The 21,090-nt window shown below is 41.9% G+C and overlaps 3 protein-coding genes across 3 annotated transcripts in view; all 3 read left to right on the top strand.

The window, feature by feature from the left end:
* The first annotated feature begins 1,029 nt into the window (after positions 1–1,029).
* LOC146375225 (uncharacterized) lies at positions 1,030–2,633 on the top strand. The gene has a single exon (XM_084949660.1). It carries the CDS (start codon positions 1,422–1,424, stop codon positions 2,277–2,279), a length of 858 nt encoding a protein of 285 aa, XP_084805786.1. The 5' UTR covers positions 1,030–1,421; the 3' UTR covers positions 2,280–2,633.
* Positions 2,634–9,075: 6,442 nt separating this feature from the next.
* On the top strand, positions 9,076–10,799 carry LOC146375224 (uncharacterized). Its single transcript, XM_084949659.1, has one exon. It carries the CDS (start codon positions 9,610–9,612, stop codon positions 10,606–10,608), a length of 999 nt encoding a protein of 332 aa, XP_084805785.1. The 5' UTR covers positions 9,076–9,609; the 3' UTR covers positions 10,609–10,799.
* The window catches only part of LOC146375223 (uncharacterized), a 51,992-nt gene continuing 40,945 nt past the window's right edge, over positions 10,044–21,090 (top strand). Inside the window, exon 1 of the mRNA XM_084949655.1 lies at positions 10,044–10,138. The gene's annotated coding sequence lies outside the window, so the exon portion shown is untranslated. The remainder of the gene's footprint in view (positions 10,139–21,090) is intronic.

Raw genomic sequence — 21,090 nt, 5'->3', positions numbered from 1 at the left:
GTTTTTGTATTAATACACAAACACTCATATATATATATATATATATATATATTCAAATAATTTAAAAAAAAAACTTAAAATTTACCTGTTACTACCACACACCCAATCCGATTGTTGGTACTTCCTGGCTTGTGTAGCCACTAGGTAACAAAAGCTCAACACGTCCCCTAGCATCCTGGAGCACTTCTGTTGTGTTTTGGAGTTTGTACATGCTCCGGAGTGTGTACGTGCTTTGTCTCTAGGGGCCACTGTAAATGTACTTTTATTTATTCACTCCACATAAAATGTAATAAATAAATTATAAAATACAGAAACCAACCATTTACATTTCATACATTTCAACTTTTAACTACTTAAATTTTCAGCTTTTTCCTTTTAAACAAATTTAAAGTGAAACAACACAAAACACTGCAAACCACAACACAATAAAATATAAATTAAAATATGGAAAAAAAGGGAAAAAAAAAAGAACGCCCAGATCTTTAATTAAGGGAAAGGTTGGCATTTAGAAATATTAATATCACACTCAACTGCCTGCGTTTTATCTTCCCATTGCACTGATGGGTGGACAGTTCTTAGGTGCCTGTGCGTGTTGTTTGTGGAGCAGGCTCTATATGATATCCTTTTCTTGTAGACTCTACACTCTGCCTTTGTTTTGTCAATAAGATTGAAATGGTTCCAGACTTTGCTTCTTTTCTTGGTGTCACTCATTTTCTTTACTGTACCTTTCCAATGTGACGGTGTTGTCTCTTGTTGCTCCCGGCTCTCTTTTGTTCCCTCTCCTTCCTGCTCTTGTTGTGTGCTACTGCTGTTGCGAGTGTAACTACCGCCCCGCCCCCTCAGCTCAGAGCTGAGCAGAGGGGGGAGGGGCGCAAATGCAAGGCTCTGTTTGCCGTCTCTGCTCAGCGCAAACACAAGGGTGACTTGCAGCTTGAAGCGAAAAAAAGTGAGAGAGGGCAGGAGAAATTAAAAAAAACAAAACCCACGGCTCCCAATAAGGAGCCGGCTCGCATCGTTCACTTCAAAGATCCGGCTCGCATCGTTCACTTCAAAGATCCGGCTCTAAGAGCCATTTCGTTCGCGACCGACCCATCACTAGAGTCTTTCTTTTTCCACCGCAGCCAAGGGCTAGGAGTTGAAGAGGAGCTGCTGTATGTTTTTGTCATCGATCTGATTTTGAAATAAAGCATATGCAGTGAGAAAGCAACTCCCGGAGTCATCCCTGCCTTAAAGCTGCAACATATCATGGCGAGCCAGCCAGGAGGAAAGTTTGAAGAACTTCCAGCGCGTGAGTGAAGCAGAGGCCTGGTTAGCGCCATTAGCGGCTAACGTTAGCGCTACTGCACAGCTGAAGAAAAACCTTTCTCCAAGCACCGGACCTGAAATCTGACGGACTAAAGACAAGCTTGTGAGTACCCACAATGGAGGTAGAAGGCCTACGAGATAAGATCACCGCCACACTCTGCCAGCTAAGTCGTGATCAGCTCATAGAAGTGGGTTATAATGTGAAAGGCTTTGCTACACCGCTAGATGAGCCCACAAAAGACACTTCCAGACGCCACCTGATGAAAGTTATAGAACATAAACTGGACGAGGTGGAAAACAGTTATACACAAGACGATGCTGTACAGTTTGTGAAAGAACTTTTATCGTTTTTGGGCGAATATAAAGCTAAAGACAATGCGGCCGAGAGTGATTTTTCCCGCCCTTCAGACGAAAGAGACAAGTATGACGAGCTGCAGGAAGAAATTAGAGCAATAGGGCAGAAACTCAAGATGGCAGACGCTGCCCCGAGCCTCAGCCAGAACCTGCCGTCTTCTAAAGTACCAGAGGTGACAATTCGCGGGGAGTTTCGCATCTGTGGCCAAATAGGAGAGGGAGGGCAGCGCGATCGGCTGTCCTATACCAACCTGCTGCATCAGATGGAAAATGGACTCCGCAAAGGCCACAGTGAGTCAGAAGTTATTGAAGCAGTGATAAGAGCCATCAATCCAGGTCTCAAACTGCGTGATATGCTTGAAATAAAGACTGATTTGACACTCACACAGTTAAAGACAATATTGAAAGGACTTTACAGAGAAGATGACACATCTGATTTGTACCAAAAACTGATAAACATTTCCCAAGATCCAAAAGAGTCAGCTCAAGACTTTTTATTCAGAGTCATTGAGCTTAAAGATCGCCTCCTGTATGCATCCAAGGACAAAGAAGCAGAACACTACAGTAGGGACCTGGTAAAAAGTAAGTTTTTGAGATCAGTGGGTACTGTCACTTTATGACAACATAAAGTTCCAGATTAAAGCCCTTCTTGACAACCCAGATGTGACTGATGAAATGCTGATTGAGAAACTAAATGAAGCTGCCAATCTCGAGACAGAAAGACTGAACAAGTTAAAGGGGAACAATACAAAACCACCAAGAATCAATGAGCTACATACTAGGGATGAACCACGCAGCAGCTCACAGATCCCCGCCACCAAGGAAGACAAGAAAAATCATCCTCCACTCGAAATGCACGACCTGGTGAAAGAGCTGAGGAACGAGGTTGCAGAGGTGAGGCAGATGGTTCTTGCCTCCCTGAACGCTGGCAAGTCACAGACTACAAAGAGGCTGCCGCGGACACCCGGAGGAAGAAAGGCTGCAGGACCTGCCAGAGCAACGGAGAAGGAGACAACTGCACCCACTGCTTTAAGTGTGGCCAGCCCGGCCACATCTCCAGAGGATGCCGAGCTCCACTTCAGCTGCAGGGAAACGCCAGAGGGCCACTGCCACGGGACCAGCAGTGACCCCACCGCCACATCAGGAGTCCCGCCGCTGCGGTTGCTGCCACCAGAGAGAGTCGGTCAGCACCCCACTCCAGAGGTGTGCAGGCTGCTCATCTGTCAGTTACTGTTCTAAAGCCTGTCAGGGACAACACTGGCACCATCACAAACATGTATGTAAAGCGGTGAGGCTAGTTGAACAACATTTGAGTGAAAGAGAGAAAAAGGGGTGGTTGTCATACATGGGATATTCTGACCTTCTATCAGATAAGTAAGGACAAAAACTAGTGAAACTGATTGGTAGGTGGAAAATGGTGAGATGCACTTTTGATAATGTACCAGTCACTGCATTGTGGGACACAGGTGCACAGGCTACAGTAATAAATGAGAGCTGGAGAGTTGAGCACTTACCTCACACCACTATCAGGGGGATAGATGAACTCTTAGGATCAGAACCATTAAATGGGCTTGCAGCTAATCAGACAGAGATACCATTTATGGGGTGGATCCCTGTGGAGTTTAAACTGACTGGGGTAGAGACAGCCAGCTCTAGCCTCCTAGTGCCTGTACTGGTCTCTAGTGACCCAAATGTAGCTCAGGATCCTATTATTGGATATAATGTGATAGAGGAAGTCATCAACGAGCAACTTAAACAACAGGGCGTTAAAAACAGTGACTGTGCTGCAAACATTGTGAGTAGTGCTTTTGGTATTGACGCCGGATCTGCTAAGACTTTTATCCAGTTGATAGAGACACATCGAACAGCCGCGGAAGAGATCCAAGTCAAGACAGGGCAGAGTAAAGTTGTTTTAGGCCCTAGTGAAGCTACTACCATTTGCTGTTGCACACGCATACAGGCTGACGAGGACACTGTAACGTTATTTTGTCCTGTTGTGAACCCCAGCCTGCCTGAGGGGCTTCATTTGCAGGAAGTACTGTTTAAAGTAAAAAGGGGCAACTCAGCCATGGTCCCAGTATCTGTCACAAACACCACATGCCATATTATTACTGTAGATCTGCGTGTTGTCCTGGGGCACATTGAGGGCGTAAAAGCAATATACCCAGCTGCCCTAAAACCTGTAGAAACTCCAACAACTAAAACAGCAGACGATGCAGGTATTGAAGTCCCATTAGCCCCCACAGGTGAGACAAGTGGTGTTTGGGATCCTCCTGTAGTTCTAGACCATCTAACGAGTGGGCAACAGTCGGCGGTGAGGATGATGCTCAGGGAGGAATGCAAAGCTTTTGCAAAAGACGAAAATGATGTAGGCTGCATTCCTAGCCTTCGGATGCACATCACTCTCAACGACCAAACACCAGTTCAAAAGACTTACAATAGTGTGCCTAAACCTCTGCATCAGGAAGTAAAAGCTTACCTGCAGGACTTGATCAATAGGGGGTGGGTCACAAAATCCAAGTCGCCTTATTCGTCACCGATAGTCTGTGTTAGGAAAAAGTCCGGTGACCTCAGACTTTGTGTGGATTATCGAGAACTTAATCGCAAATCGGTGCCTGACAGACATCCTATTCCTAGGATACAGGACATGTTGGACAGCCTTACTGGTAGCTCCTGGTTTACAGTACTAGACCAGGGAAAGGCTTATCGTCAAGGATTCCTAGACGAAGACAGTCAGCCACTCACTGCATTCATCACCCCCTGGGGTTTATACCAGTGGGTTAGAATCCCATTTGGACTCAGCTCCGCCCCAGCAGAGTTTCAGAGGAGCATGGAGGAGTGTCTTTGGGGTCTGCGTGATGATATCTGTCTACCGTACCTTGATGACAATTTGGTCCACAGTAAATCTTTTGAGGACCATGCTGAGCATGTAAGAGCCGTGCTACAAAGGTATCAGAAACATGGGGTCAAACTTACTGCTAAGAAATGTGAACTGTTCAAGCCTAAGGTCAGGTTTTTGGGTAGAGTGGTGTCAAAAGATGGCCATAGTATGGATCCAGCAGAGGTCACCTCCGTGATGTCACTTAAAGAGAAACACCCTAGTACAGTGGGGGAAGTGAGACAGATTTTGGGCTTCCTATCTTATTATAGAGCCTTTATACAGGACTTTTCATGTACCGCCAAACCTTTGTATGAACTGCTAGCAGTCCAAACAAATGCTACAAGTAGCCCACAAGACTTAAAAACACAGAACAACAGAAGGAAGGAGAAAAACAAACAGGCTAAAGGACAGTTGCCTTCATCAGCCCCTGTGAAATGGACGGAGTCACACCATCAGGTTTTGTCTTACTTAGTCAATAAACTGGCCAGTCCTCCGATCCTAGGCTACCCTGACCTAAACCAACCATTTGTGCTTCATACTGATGCTTCCCAAGCAGGGTTAGGAGCAGTGCTCTACCAGCGCAGTAATGGCAAGTTAAGAGTTATAGCTTATGGATCTAGAACGTTAACGCCGCCAGAAAAAAATTACCATATGCATGCTGGCAAACTAGAGTTTTTAGCTCCCAAATGGGCTGTCTGTGAGCGCTTCAGAGATTATTTGCTGCATGCGGCATCTTTTGTGGTTTATACAGATAATAATCCACTCACCTATGTGTTAACGACAGCAAAGTTGAATGCATCAGGTCAGCGTTGGGTGGCTGAGCTCGCAGATTTCAACTTTACGATAAAATACAGGCCAGGAAAAACAAATGCAGATTTTTTTATCCAGGATGCCCCTCGATTTTGAGGACTATATGAACTGCTGTACGCAAACGGTTAGCCAGGACGTGGTTGCAGCCTCACAGCAGGGCATATTAGTGCAGCAAACAGAAGCTCTGATGTTTAACGGTGTCTCCTTCCACACCCTTCAGCATCAAACACGAGCAGAGGAACTGCTGGACATGATTCAGCCAATACCGAGAGAGGAAATCTGTGCAGCACAGCGGCAAGACCCCTTGATAGGTAAAATGTATGAGTCTGTAGTGCAAAACAAAAGGCCCACCACACAGGAAATTAAAACTGAGAGCACTGAGTTTAAAGCATTGGCTAGAGAGTGGAGCAAACTAAAAATCAAAGAGGATGGAACTATGTTCAGAGAGACTCGACACAAAAAACAACTAGTTCTCCCCTCAGTTTACCACCCACTAGTGCTCAATGAACTACACAAACAGATGGGTCACTTGGGATCAGAAAGGACCCTAAATTTAATTAGGGATCGTTTCTTCTGGCCTAAGATGCAAAGAGACATTGAACACTTTGTCAGTAATGTTTGTGAGTGTCTCAAACAGAGGAAGCCAAACAGGCAGGCACGGGCACCTATGTTGAGCATAGAGACCACTCATCCATTTCAGTTGGCTTCAGTTGACTTTTTGCACCTAGAGCAATGCAAGGGGGTGTGTGAATACATACTTGTAGTTATGGACCACTACACCCGCTTCGCTCAGGCCTACGCAACTACAAATAAGTCAGCTAAGACTGTAGCAGAAAAACTATTCAATGATTATTGTCTCAGGTTTGGTTTTCCAGAAAAATTACACCACGATTTGGGGCGAGAGTTTGAGAATAGACTATTGCACCATTTAAAAGAACTGGCTGGTGTTAAAGGGTCACACACTACTCCTTATCACCCACAAGGAAATGGGCAGACCGAAAGATTCAACAGGACCCTGCTCTCGATGTTAAGAACACTAACAGAGGAACAGAAAAGAGACTGGAAAAGCCACCTCCATAAAGTTGTACATGCCTACAATTGTACTGTTAATGAGGCCACTGGCTACCCTCCTTTTCTCCTAATGTTTGGTAGGTCACCACGGTTACCGGTTGACCTTTTCTTTGGCATTGAGCAGGAGGACAGTTCAGGCTCCTACCAGGACTATGTTGACAGATGGAGAAGGAGAATGCCTGAAGCTTACACTGTTGCCTCCAAAAATGCAGCTAAGTCGGCTGACCGAGGTAAAAAGCAGTACAACAAAAGTGTGCATGGTCCACCACTTCAAATAGGGAGTCATGTCCTTGTTTGAAATGTTGTGGAGAGGGGGGGGCCAGGTAAAATCCGCTCCTATTGGGAAGACAACATCTACATCATTAAAAGACAAAAGGGGGAGGACAGTCCTGTGTTTGAGTTAGAGCCAGAGAATGGTAAAGGCAGGACAAGGATTTTGCACAGGAATATGTTGTTGCCTTGCGATTTCCTTCCGCTTCCAGCAGATAAGGAGGCAACTGTAACTAGTACTAAAACAAGGAAAAGACATTATAACAAACGGAAACAAACATACAAACATGCATGACAAAGACACAAGTGGGGAGTGAGGAGGAGGAGGACACAGATGAGTTTTCTGATGCGGTTTTCACCTGGCCTTATCCTAAGCCTCAGTGTTCACCTACACTGGACCCCACAGTGGCACAGTTTGTGCCACGAAGGGACGGAGGTGAGCAAAATGAGTTTCCCCACATGTCAGAAGATGGCCAGGGGGACCCTAGTCAAACTAATGAGGAGAAAATGGATAATATGGAACCAGAGGATGTGGCTATTGTGGGTGCAGGGGAGATGGACAACAGCTCTGATGCCGAAGAGGCTTTGGAAACAGACCAGCCAAGTCCATACCGAAAGAGAGAAAGGAGGAGACCACAGACTTTGACCTATAGTAAACTTGGACAACCAAGTCTTGAAGAAAGAATAGTGGCCACCAAATGTGTGAATATTCAAGGTTACTGGCGACCTTGGTAAAAGAGGAAGATATAATGTTTACACTTTGTACCCCTATTTCAGATGGTAACAAATGTACCTATGTTGATTGAAATATCGTGACACATGGATTGCAGGCCGAACATGTGTATGAGTAAAGGGAAGATACTTAGTGTTCAGTAGTGATGGGATTTCCGGCTCTTTTCAGAGAACCGGCTCTTTCGGTTCGGCTCACTAAAAAGAGCCGGCTCTTTCGGCTCCGAACCGGCTCTTCAGGTTGTTTTGTTGCTTTAATTAATTTATTATTAACAATAATATAAAATTATGCACAAAAGGAATTACTAATGTAAAAAAAAAGTGGTTTTATTTATATATGTTTATATATAAATATATGCGGTGGCCCCTAGAGACAAAACACGTACAAACTCCAAAAAGCACATACAAACTCCAAAACACATTTCTAGCATGAACTGAACTTCCAAAACAGAGCTACCTAGATCACTTAAATTACACAATTGAAAGCATGAAAGCATATGTGTATTGTTTGTGTATTTATACACAAGCATTCATATATAGTCAAATAATAAAATAAAAAAAAAAGTTCATTTACCTGTTATTACCACACACCAAATCCGGTCGTTGGTACTTGCTGGCTTGTGTAGCCACTAGGTAACAAAAGTTCAACACTGCCCCTAGCATCCTGGAGCACTTCTGTTGTCTTTTGTACGTGTTTTGAGTTTTTATATGCTTCTGAGTTTTTACGTGTTTTGGAGTTTGTACGTGTTTTTACGTGTTTTGGAGTTTGTATGTGCTTTGTCTCTAGGGGCCACCGTAAATATACTTTTATTTATTCACTCCACATAAAATGTAATAAATAAATCATATAATACAAAAATCAACTATTCACATTTCAACTTTTAACTATTTAAATTTTCAGCTTTTTCCTTTTATAAATTTAAAGTGAAACAACACAAAACACTGCAAACCACAACACAATTAAATATAAATTATAATGTGAAAACAAAAAGAACATGCATATTCTCTGTCATATGGACCTGCATGACTAACTTTCTGAATCCTTTATCATCTGCAACTGAAAATAGTTGTGGATGATTACTATACCTTTCTAATGTGACGTTGTTGTCCCTGGCTCTCTTTCTCTCTCTCTCCCACCTGCTCTGTTCCTGTGCTACTGAGTGTAACTACCGCCCCCCTCTTCCCAGCGTAAAGCACAAGGCTCGCATGCTGAGTGAAGCGGAAAAAAAGTGCGAGAGAGAGGGTGAGAGAAAGAAAAAAAAAAACCCCACGGCTCGCAATAAGGAGCCGGCTCGCGTCGTTCACGTCAAAGATCCGGCTCTAAGAGCCATTTCGTTCGCGACCAACCCATCACTAGTGTTCAGATGAGATGTGGACAAAGTTAATGCCCTTACAGGAGAGTACAAATAGCATGGCAATTTGATAGATTGAATGTTGGACTAAAAAAAAAAGCTATACTGATTATATCAGGAGCATACACAACTACAGTGCACGGTAGTTTGGGTAACTTTAAAAAAAAAAAATGGTGTAATGTAACCTGGTAAATAGTCCATGCCATTCTATTGTTCTCTATGGATTGTAGATTGAAAGGTATATTCATGTCGGGACGACATTTCTCGAGTGGGGGAGAGTGTGAGAGATACACATATTGACGGGGTCGGGTTATGTTAAAAAGTATAAATTGTTATACTTTGTTCATTGGTTCAAAGGTACCCCCACACTTCTTCTTTTTTGCCTGTTCGTTCTGGTGTATTTTTCATTTGAACTGTTATTCTGCCAGAGTACTCATATTTACAAGACGGCATTGAATGCCCCATTGGTGTGTCAGAAAAACTCTTTTGTACGCATGTTCCTTGAAGGGGATTGGAGTCGTTCTTTTTCCACCGCAGCCAAGGGCTAGGAGTTGAAGAGGAGCTGCTGTATGTTTTTGTCATCGATCTGATTTTGAAATAAAGCATATGCAGTGAGAAAGCAACTCCCGGAGTCATCCCTGCCTTAAAGCTGCAACATATCATGGCGAGCCAGCCAGGAGGAAAGTTTGAAGAACTTCCAGCGCCTGAGTGAAGCAGAGGCCTGGTTAGCGCCATTAGCGGCTAACGTTAGCGCTACCGCACTTCTGAAGAAAAACCTTTCTCCAAGCACCGGACCTGAAATCTGACGGACTAAAGACAAGCTTGTGAGTACCCACAATGGAGGTAGAAGGCCTACGAGATAAGATCACCGCCACACTCTGCCAGCTAAGTCGTGATCAGCTCATAGAAGTGGGTTATAATGTGAAAGGCTTTGCTACACCGCTAGATGAGCCCACAAAAGACACTTCCAGACGCCACCTGATGAAAGTTATAGAACATAAACTGGACGAGGTGGAAAACAGTTATACACAAGACGATGCTGTACAGTTTGTGAAAGAACTTTTATCGTTTTTGGGCGAATATAAAGCTAAAGACAATGCGGCCGAGAGTGATTTTTCCCGCCCTTCAGACGAAAGAGACAAGTATGACGAGCTGCAGGAAGAAATTAGAGCAATAGGGCAGAAACTCAAGATGGCAGACGCTGCCCCGAGCCTCAGCCAGAACCTGCCGTCTTCTAAAGTACCAGAGGTGACAATTCGCGGGGAGTTTCGCATCTGTGGCCAAATAGGAGAGGGAGGGCAGCGCGATCGGCTGTCCTATACCAACCTGCTGCATCAGATGGAAAATGGACTCCGCAAAGGCCACAGTGAGTCAGAAGTTATTGAAGCAGTGATAAGAGCCATCAATCCAGGTCTCAAACTGCGTGATATGCTTGAAATAAAGACTGATTTGACACTCACACAGTTAAAGACAATATTGAAAGAACTTTACAGAGAAGATGACACATCTGATTTGTACCAAAAACTGATAAACATTTCCCAAGATCCAAAAGAGTCAGCTCAAGACTTTTTATTCAGAGTCATTGAGCTTAAAGATCGCCTCCTGTATGCATCCAAGGACAAAGAAGCAGAACACTACAGTAGGGACCTGGTAAAAAGTAAGTTTTTGAGATCAGTGGGTACTGGGCTGCAAAATGACAACATAAAGTTCCAGATTAAAGCCCTTCTTGACAACCCAGATGTGACTGATGAAATGCTGATTGAGAAACTAAATGAAGCTGCCAATCTCGAGACAGAAAACACTGCAAACCACAACACAATTAAATATAAATTATAATGTGAAAACAAAAAGAACATGCATATTCTCTGTCATATGGACCTGCATGACTAACTTTCTGAATCCTTTATCATCTGCAACTGAAAATAGTTGTGGATGATTACTATACCTTTCTAATGTGACGTTGTTGTCCCTGGCTCTCTTTCTCTCTCTCTCCCGCCTGCTCTGTTCCTGTGCTACTGAGTGTAACTACCGCCCCCCCCCCCCCCGCCCCCCCTCTTCCCAGCGTAAAGCACAAGGCTCGCATGCTGAGTGAAGCGGAAAAAAAGTGCGAGAGAGAGGGTGAGAGAAAGAAAAAAAAAAAAAAAAAAACCCACGGCTCGCGATAAGGAGCCGGCTCGCGTCGTTCACGTCAAAGATCCGGCTCTAAGAGCCATTTCGTGCGCGAAATCCCTGCCTTTAAAGCTGCAACATTCACATTAAATGGAACGCAAACTTTGCAGTAAATATTCTTTTATTGGAAGAGAAAACTGTGCAGTATAATTTACTTAAGATGTTGAAGATATCAGAGCATTAAACAGGCTGATGTTTGTGTAAGAGTGTCTAACAGGAGAGAGATGATATAGAAACACGACCGTGATAAAGGACCCGACACACACAGGATTTCCGTGCTGTGCAAGTGTTTATTTGCGTTTCAGCAGCTGATTCTGTTGTTTCGGCACAGGGTGCACGGGAAACAATCCCTCCCTAGCTGCTCCATTCCTTTCCTCTCCTCCGTCTCCATAAATACATAGAGAGGTGTAGCCTGGTCTCAAATACCTATTTTAGACCCTACAGGTTAAAAGGATATAAATATTGTCATACAAAGACTTTATTGTAAATATTTCATATATGTGTTTAAAAAATAAAAAAAGAGTTCAAATGCATTAAAAACTTGGTTAAAATCACAATAAATAGAAGTCAATCATAATTTAAGTGTTCATGGAGTTAAAAGTTACAAGTAAACCAAAGGTTTGTTATCTAATGTGAAAAAAGAAAAAAAAAACTTTGTATTTGCTGCAAGTTGTTTACAAGTTCATTTTGGGTTGTTAATCTTGTATTTTCTTTTATCCCATTGGTTGATGTAAACCTATTGTCCAATCAGACGTAAGGAAGACGGGATCTAAGCGAGGTGAAAGAAAAAAACACTAACTAAGCTAGTGAGAGTCGGCAGCTGCACATTACCGGAGGAGGTTGTATACCAGAGCTAACGGGAGAATAGTCAAAACAATAGCCGTGGATGCAGAGTCTACGTTCCTGTTATGGACTGTTATACCCTGTGATGAGCAGTGATGGGAATAACGGCGTTACAAGTAACGGCGTTACTATTTTCAGTAACGAGTAATGTAACTAATTACTATTCCTGTCGTTACAACACCGTTACAGTTACTAACAAGAAAATGCGGTCCGTTACTATTTTTCAACAAACAGACGGTTGAAGCTGTGTTCAGCTTACCGCATCTTATATCAATTGCACGGAAGTAACTGACTACGTAAGTAATCTGGACGCTACAGCTTTAAGCAGCTGCGCGCGCTCCCGCGGACGGTAATTACGATCACTGTCTAGCACAACACCTGGAGCTAAGGGGGCAAAACAATCGCATGAGTGCTGCTGTTTGACTGAGGAAGAATAAAGTAGTCGCGGTAAGCCAATCACATGACCACTTAAAGACAAAGCAAGAAGGTGATTTATACCAGTTTAGAAATTGTGTTGATAGGCCATGTAACACCAGAGTCATGATAAACAATATATACGCGGTGTTTTTTCCTCAATAGTTTCATCACGTTTACTGTCTAAGGACAGCGCTAGCGATCACTCTCTGCTTATGACCAAAAAACCCCCAAAAAAACCGGGAAGTTTTAGGAGTGACGGCGAGAGAGGGAGGCAGAGAGAGAGAGAGAGAAAGACAGCAGAAAAAGAGGGAGAGCGAGTTTTGAGACGTGAGAGATTTGTGACGTTTAGCGTGTTTGGGGTGTGTAGTTAATGTGTTGTCTTGTGTAGTTAGTGTGTAGTGTTGTGGATAGTTTTGTGTTGTGTGTCAGAACAATGAGGCGACTGCTGTCTCCAGGTAAAAAAAGGAGTGATACACCTGCTGCTGTCAGACCTGCAGGTATCAGGCTGTGATGTTCTCCTTTATAATGGACAGAAATTATTTTTTTGGAGTGGCACAAATAATTTGTGTGGCATCTTATTGAATGCAGAACAGCTGATTGTTCTGTAAATAGTTTGAAATGGTTATTTAAAAAATCAAGGTAAAAGGTAAATGGATGCAAATAACTTTGTTGTTTGCAAAACTTGTGCATAGGATTTTAAAATTGACAATTTATATTTGCATTTAAAGTTATGAAATATGATTCATTAAACATGTTTGTGGTTGTTATGGTAAAAAATATAACTTTTTCTACTCTGATTTTATGTTTTTTGTCTGATTTTAGATCAATTGTGTTAATACAGTATGTCAAAATGAAAACATGACTGTAAATTCAGACATGTGAGTTTGTGCTGAAAAGGATGATACCAAACAAGGCAAAGTAAATTGTTTTTAAAGGTAAAATGTGGAGGGAAAATCAAAAGTAGTTAAAAATGGCCAATTATACCCTGGACCCCACAGGGTTAAACTTTTTTTTTTTTTTAAAGTAACGCAATAGTTACTTTTCAAGTAATTAATTACTTTTAGAATATTGTAACTCAGTTACTAACTCAGTTACTTTTTTGAAGAAGTAACTAGGAACTATAATTAATTACTTTTTCAGAGTAACTTGCCCAACACTGGTGATGAGTGAGTACTGAGTGTAGAGTTAGTGTTGAGCTTAAACGGAATGTGAAAGCACTTAAAATGTATGATCGCGAGTTAGCATGTTAGCATTTTAGAACCAGTAATAGCTATGTATGCCGAGTATGTAAGCTACAGATTACTCTATGGAACTAAATAGTAATTTCTAATGCACAGTGGACCGAGAGGAATTCTCTGGACCCTTCCGCTGTGGATAGGACTTCCGTGGGTTTGTCCCAGTGTACTCAGCAGCCCGGGTATGCCACTAATTCCAACCACGTTGCCGAGTGGAGGCCGCATGGTCACAAACCGAGCCTGCCCCTCAGCTTGCCCTCGCACTTAGCCCAAAGGATTTGTGAGTAGACCTGAGCACGTGCGTTTTGTTTTCTGCTTGTTTAACAAGTGAAGCGGCCATTTGTGTGTTTTTCTGGCCCAACGAGCCCGAGCAACGACCAGGCCTGCAACGGTTTCAGTAAATGAGCTCACAAAGGTCACAAATTTGAACTGAACTTAAAGGGGAGTATTTTGGATAAATGCGTTTTCTAAAACACTGACTGTGAGTTGTGAAGAAAAAACATCTAATTTAATTGTAAGGAAACACTTTGGAACTTGGAATATCATATTCTTTTTGTTTACATCCTACTTTATTTTGACTAAATTGTACATCTTGAATTTAAAGTTTTGTGTTGTGTCATAATTATTATTTACAGAGTTTATAAGTGATAACGGTTACTAAAAAGGTAAAAAAAGAGGTTTAACATGTTAGATAAATTCATTATTCTTAGTGAAGACTAAACAGAACTCGTATTATTTTCACTAAGTGGAGGCACTGCCAATATTAAGACTTCTAAACTAACGGCATTTACAACACCAATGGGGCTCTACGAGTTTAACAGACTCCCCCAAGGCCTGTGCAACAGTCCGGCAAGCTTCATGCGTCTCATGATGGGCATATTTGGTGACCAGAATTTCCTAACCCTGCTGTGCTACTTGGACGATTTGCTTGTTTATGCACCCAGTGAAGCAGAGGCTCTCAGGAGGTTAGAGATTGTGTTTAGCAGACTACGTGCTCACGGACTGAAGCTAGCTCCTAAAAAATGTCATCTGCTTAGGAGGAGTGTGAGATTTTTGGGTCATGTTGTGACTGAAGGTGGGGTTTCGACTGATCCTGACAAGGTTAAGGCGATCACTGCTATTTCAGAGGCTGACCTCATGATGGAGGATGGGGTTATGCCATCTCAGAAGAAGATAAAGTCATTTTTGGGCATGGTAATGTATTACCAGCATTTCATACAAGACTGTTCTAAGATTGCCAGGCCCCTTTTCACCCTGACTGCTGCTCCTAAAGGGAAAAAAGTAAACGCTCGAGGTGCTGCTTCTTTCCGGAGGCTCAGCTCAAGTGACTGGAGAAAGGAACATGTTGACTCGTTTGAACACCTGAAGGCTGCACTCCTTGGCTCCGTTGTGCTTGCTCACCCTGATTTCAACAAACCATTTATCTTGTCAACAGACGCTTCACAGGACGGTTTGGGTGCTGTATTGTCACAGGTCCAAGAGGGCGAGAGTAAAGCACGTCCCGTTGCATTTGCCAGCAAGGCCCTCGCCCGTGCACAGAGAAACTATCCCGCCCATCATCTTGAGTTTCTGGCACTAAAGTGGTCTGTCTGTGACAAATTTAGCCACTGGCTGAAGGGGCATAGCTTTACAGTCTGGACAGACAATAACCCTCTAACATATATTCTCACAAAGCCTAAGCTTGATGCATGTGAACAAAGGTGGGTGTCAAAGTTGTCCCCCTACAATTTCAGCATCAAGTATATTCCTGGCAGTAAAAATGTCGTTGCAGATGCACTGAGCAGGCAGCCGTTCATTCATAACCGTGTTAGTCAGAGACTCACGAGTGAACCCTATGCAACTCTGTTAGAGGAGTCACAACAAGTCAAGGAAATCTCAGTTCAGGATGCATTCAGGCTTAGTGCCAACCACCAAAGTGTTGAGTGTTTAGCCCCTGCAGAGAGTCTAGGATGTTGTTCCCTGACTAATGATGAAGTTTCCACAGTTTTCACAGGTCACACTGAGTGGGACCAAGGTCCAAAACAGAGAGCAATCTCCTGGTTGTCTCAAGAGCTAGATCGGCTTCCCTCACTAGGCCAGAACACCTTGTCTGCCTTCTCACTTCAGGAGCTACAGGAGGAGCAGAGAGCAGATGTGACACTGTCTCAAGTCATTCCGTTTGTCATACGTGGTTGGTGCCCATCACGTAGAGAAAGAGCTCACCTGTCACATAAAGTGCAAAAGACAATGAAACAGTGGGAGAAATTGAAAATGCTGCATGGTATCCTGTACAGAGTGAGTAAAGACCTGCTCACTGGCAAAAAGCGCCATCAGTATGTGAGCATGACATCCGTGAGCATGTCAAGTGCTGTAAACGTTGTGTTATCAGTAAGACACTTGAGCCTGAAGGAAGGGCCCCTCTTGAAAGTATTAAAACTACCAGTCCTCTTGAGCTTGTCTGCATAGACTTCTGGTCTGCGGAAGATCACAAAGGCAAGAGTGTGGATGTTTTAGTAGTGACTGATCATTTCACCAAGATGGCCCATGCTTTCCAGTGTTCAGATCAGACGGCAAAACAAGTTGCGCGTCAGTTGTGGGACAGATATTTTTGTGTCTATGGCTTCCCTCAGGGTGCCAGTTTTGAGAGTGAGTTGATTCAAGAGTTGCTGCAGGTAGCTGGAGTGCAAAAGTCAAGAACAACACCTTATCACCCTATGGGTAATGGTCACACTGAAAGGTTTAACAGAACCTTGGGAAATATGATCAGAGCCTTACCTCCAAGGGAGAAACACAAATGGCCTCAAATGCTGCAGACACTGACTTTTATCTACAACTGTACTGCTCATGAGTCCACTGGCTATGCACCGTTCTTCCTAATGTTTGGGCGTGTCCCCAGGTTACCAGTGGATGTCATGTTCCACAATGTTGCAAGGGACAATGATGTAGCAGATTATGACAGTTATGTAAAAAGAATGAGAGATGACCTCAGAGAAGCACTCACACTGGCTCAAACTAACACCGGAATCAGTCAGCAGCATCAAACAGACCTGTATAACAAAAAGCAGAAAGGTGCTGACATTGAGGAAGGGGATCGTGTTCTTTTGGCAAACAAGGGCGAGCGGGGCCGTAGGAAGTTAGCTGATAGATGGGAGTTGACCATCTATACTGTGGTCTCCAAGAACCCCACATGCCATACGTATCGCATCAGGATACGTATGGCGTATGTCCAAGAGTGGACAGGAGAAAGTTGTCCATAGGAACTTGCTTTTGCAAGCTAATTTCCTGCCCATTGAATCTGAGGGTGAACCAGAGATGTCTTTTGCCAGTGAATCAGAACTCGGCCACACTGAAAAAAATAATCAGTGGGATAAACGTAAAAAAATTATTGTAATCGGTTGCACGAAATTAAGTTATGTTTGGTTAACCTTAGTTTTTTTATGTTATACCTGCACACATTTTTCTGGTAACATGAACATGACTTTGTTATGTTGTTGTTATGTTTTTCATTCCGGTCAAATATTTATAGAAACCACTTGTTTATCAGACATGAACTTTTTGTGTTAATTGTATTGGACTACTATGTGTTATATTGACAAGATTATTTTATGGTAAGCTTATTTTATTTTATAACAAATTTCTAATATATAATCTAATATATAATTGAGTGTTCAATAAATAAAACTAAATTAAGGCTGATCTTACTGTATGTACTGTACACTTTCTCTTCAATCAAAGAAATAAGCAAAACATTTTTGAACAATGACCTGTATTTTTGAAAATACTACACAGTTGTAACAATGGACTTTCAATTCAGGCTTCCAAAATATACATGAGTCATATTTGTACAATGCATCTCTTGAAAAACATTCCACAGCATTCCTCAAAGTTATCTTCTGTAAGCTGAATTCAACATTGTGGGGCCTTATGACATCGCGCTTATGTAAAAAATAGTTTTTTAAATGTAAGAGCCATAAGGTAATATGGTAACAAGGGTGTAATTATTAAAATGACACAAAGAAGAGACTTAAAATAACATTATAACCCACAGGCACAAAACCAAGAGACCTAAACTGATTATTATTGGCTTGCTTCTATCACTAAACATCACAATCACTAATACTAGATGATGCAATCTGTTTGTAGTGGTGCACCTTGGGAAAAAAATTGCAAACTGGTGAAATTGGTGCAAGGCACCATTTCCATTGAGAAAAATGGACATTCAAAGTTTGAATTTTTTTTTAAAAGAGCCATGGCTTGAAAAGTGAAAACTGCAGTAATAAAGGCCCCAAGTTGAAAAGTGCCAGAAAAATAAGTTTCACTATGTACTGCAACTTTACCAGTGCTGGCTTAAAAGAAAGGATGGTACATATTCGAAGAGGTAAACATGTTGTTCCCACATCATAACTGGAAAACTGTTCAATCGTACAGTCTGGTCCTGAAAACCTGGGCCTTCTTTGAAAGGCTGTTCCTTTTGAGCTCCATAACCAGTTTCTATAATACCTCAAAGGTATACTTTTCCAGTGGGTAGGTGAGGTTCAAAGTGTACATTAGTTCAAACAGCATTGCAGCTGCTAGGGTATAGTTATCCAAATCCTGCCAGACTCTCTGGCCTTCAAGGACTATCCCGATGTCCTCAGGGCTGCCATTGGCATCTCTTGACTTTATGATGTAAATTCCCATGGTTGTTTCCTTATTAGATCGTTGGATAATGGCTTCATCTGTGGCCTAGAAAATGCAGAATTCCAAAATTTGATTAAACAGAACACTGGTCAAAGAACATTATACCAAATCTTATTTTAATCTGTGTCACTATTCCAAAAAATGTTAACATTAACACATTAGGTGAACAAAAATGGATTCATTACAGCATGTGATTTGAGTCCTCAGAATGCTCAAAAAGGTAATGCATTTCTGAAGTGAAATCTCCATGCAAAGAAGCAGAATACTGTCAGAGCATAGAGAGGTGTTCAACTATGAACTCCACACATAGTTCTAATGCAGGTAAAAGAAGAAAAAAAAACGCACCCATGGTAAATTGTGAAAATCCCAGGTGATTTTCAACATACTCCTGGAGTGACAAGCAGCATTTTGTTAAAATTATTATTTTCCCTAAAGTGTATACACAAATTAATTTTTTTCTTACCTGGGCCGTGGGCTCCAGAATGTTCTGAAGTCATCTTCCTATTTGTCCTCCTCGCCTTTTGAAGACCTTTATTAGTTTGTCAGATAGCACATCTATCTGCGAGAGTAATCTGGACTGCAGTGGCATGGTGGTAATGCGCTTAAACTCTGAATTTATCTAAAAAGAGAAGTTGTCACATAAAAATGCTGTCAAAATCTCAAATCTCACAAGGTTACATCCACACAAAGTTGTTATTTTTTGTCATATTACTATTTATTAGCTATGGGTCCCATGTTGCTGAGCAGTTCCATAGTTGCCCTTACTTCCATACCACCCAAAGCCTGTTTGCAACCACAGCAGTTGCCTCCTTCTGGCCATTTTGCAGTTCTGCCAAATGACCCAGAAACTACATCTATTATAGTCATATACACGTCAAGGTCTTTCATTAATACTTAGTTAAATTAGTTAATTTGACCTTTCCAGAAAATTTACCTTACAGAATGTGAGATAACATATGCAAATCTTCACTAGTAAATAAAATAATGTTATTAAAACCTTAACTGTAACACCTCTACGTAACAGCGCTAGAGAATTGTTCTGAAGCAACACCAATCTGCCCTTCAGCAGGGATAAGCACCATATATCGATACAGAAAAAATAAATTTAACATATTTATATCGTCATTATTTTTATCTCTTTAAGCCCTCCTCTCAGTCTCTCTATAAATCAGTTAAAATAATTTGTTGGGTTTTTGTGTGTCTTTAACATGTTATCAGTACATTACATTCACTGCCCCAGAACATGAAATAAAGCCCCACGTCATGCACTTCCTCTCCTAATGAGTACTGCATAGGTGTCATGCCCTAAATAAACAGACTTTAGTGAAGACACCCCCCCCAACACACACACACACACACACACAGAGCCCACCCCATGGCAAACTAGCTTATTTAACTGTTTAACTAAAACATTTTAGGTACAACCAGTTAACTAAATGGACACAAGTTTGTTAGTCTGTATTCACTGAGAAAAAACAAGCGAATGTGACTGGGCACACACTGGAAAAAAGCTAATGCACATAATATTGTCCCGCAGCTTAAGCTAGCATTATCGTTAGTTAACTTAAGGAATGACTTGTTTTTTCCATTATGTTGCTCAACAGCAATTCATGAGAAAAACTTCCCCATCTAATGGATGTTCTCTTCGTTTCCTCTCAAACATGTAGTTTTCAGTTTACCTCGACAAAGTAAAGCTCAGCACCAAACATAAACTAAGCGAAGACAAAAAATGGCGGACCACCACAGTGAATTTTCCCTCGCAGAACACACCCTGGGGGGGTGGAGTTTCAACAGAAAACATAACTATTTTCTGTTATTTTGATATGACTGGTTTTAAAAGACTGAACATCCTTCTAAAACAAGTGAAAGGCGTGAGACTTAATTATGTTTAGACCAAAAATATAAATGATTCATGTTGGATATATTTACTGTAGTTTTACTAATTTAACAACCTCATCATTGCATTAGTCGCTTTATGCTATAGCATTACGCTTACATTAGCTTGAAGCTCAAGGTCGTCATTTTATTTAATTTCTTTTTCTGGGCTTACAAACAGGACACACAACATTTAGATAACCGTTACACTGAATCTTGGGTCTGTGTTGAGTCTTCCAGCTGCTGACTACAGAAGCTAGATTGACCTTTCAGCATGTTTATAGCGGCTGTGGCTATGTGCTGGTAATGTTACCGTGTGTGAGCAGTCACATTGGCAGCAGACATGTTTCAACAAACTAGTCATATCCCGGCCCTACATTAGCTTGTTTAATGGTTAAGACACTGCAGGTACCACCACTTACTACAGACACCGATGCAAGTTTGTAATAGTCTGTTAATTTAGACTGAAAGAATATACAAACAATATTAACTCACATTATATATGTTAATTACTAATTTGCTTATCGCATAATTTCGGTTACCATTAGCTAACTGGAGCCTAACATTAGCCTTTCATGGTTTTCGATAAACAGCCCACATACCTGTAAAATAACAACACCCCAGTAAAAGTCCACGTATATAAAGGGTCTACACTCTTTCTCACTGGTGTGTTAGCTTTAAAATCTTATTTACCTTCAAGTGTAAAACTCCAGATGGTAGTAGATTTTCCAAAGCGAGAGACAAAAATGGCGGACAGTGCAGCCGATTTTTCCTTTCCAGGGGGTGGAGCTTGAGGATAAAACACGACTAACTTGTTTCTTTTCAACATGATTTGTTCTAAAAGAATGAATATTCTTAAAGAATATGTGAAAATTAAAAGACAAAAATATGTTTAGATGTGAAATTTAAATTAGTCATGCTGGATATATGAAGTAATTCTATGCAAATTCATCAACCACCCTATTGCATTTTTTTCAGTGCAGGAGCAGAGTCAATCTGATGGAGAATCTCCTGTTGCTGATTCTGAGGTTGACTGTACTGAACGCACAGCTCACTGGGTAGCTAAGATGGCAGATGATTGTGTCCCAGCTCTTAGAGGACCCCAAGAGAGTGACAGTGT

Source organism: Perissodus microlepis, chromosome 13 (assembly GCF_051167445.1).
Source record: "Perissodus microlepis isolate ML-2025 ecotype Zambia chromosome 13, ASM5116744v1, whole genome shotgun sequence".
Lineage (NCBI taxonomy): Eukaryota > Metazoa > Chordata > Actinopteri > Cichliformes > Cichlidae > Perissodus > Perissodus microlepis.
Note: the sequence above shows the minus strand (reverse complement) of the source record. Positions and strands in the feature narration are given on the sequence as shown.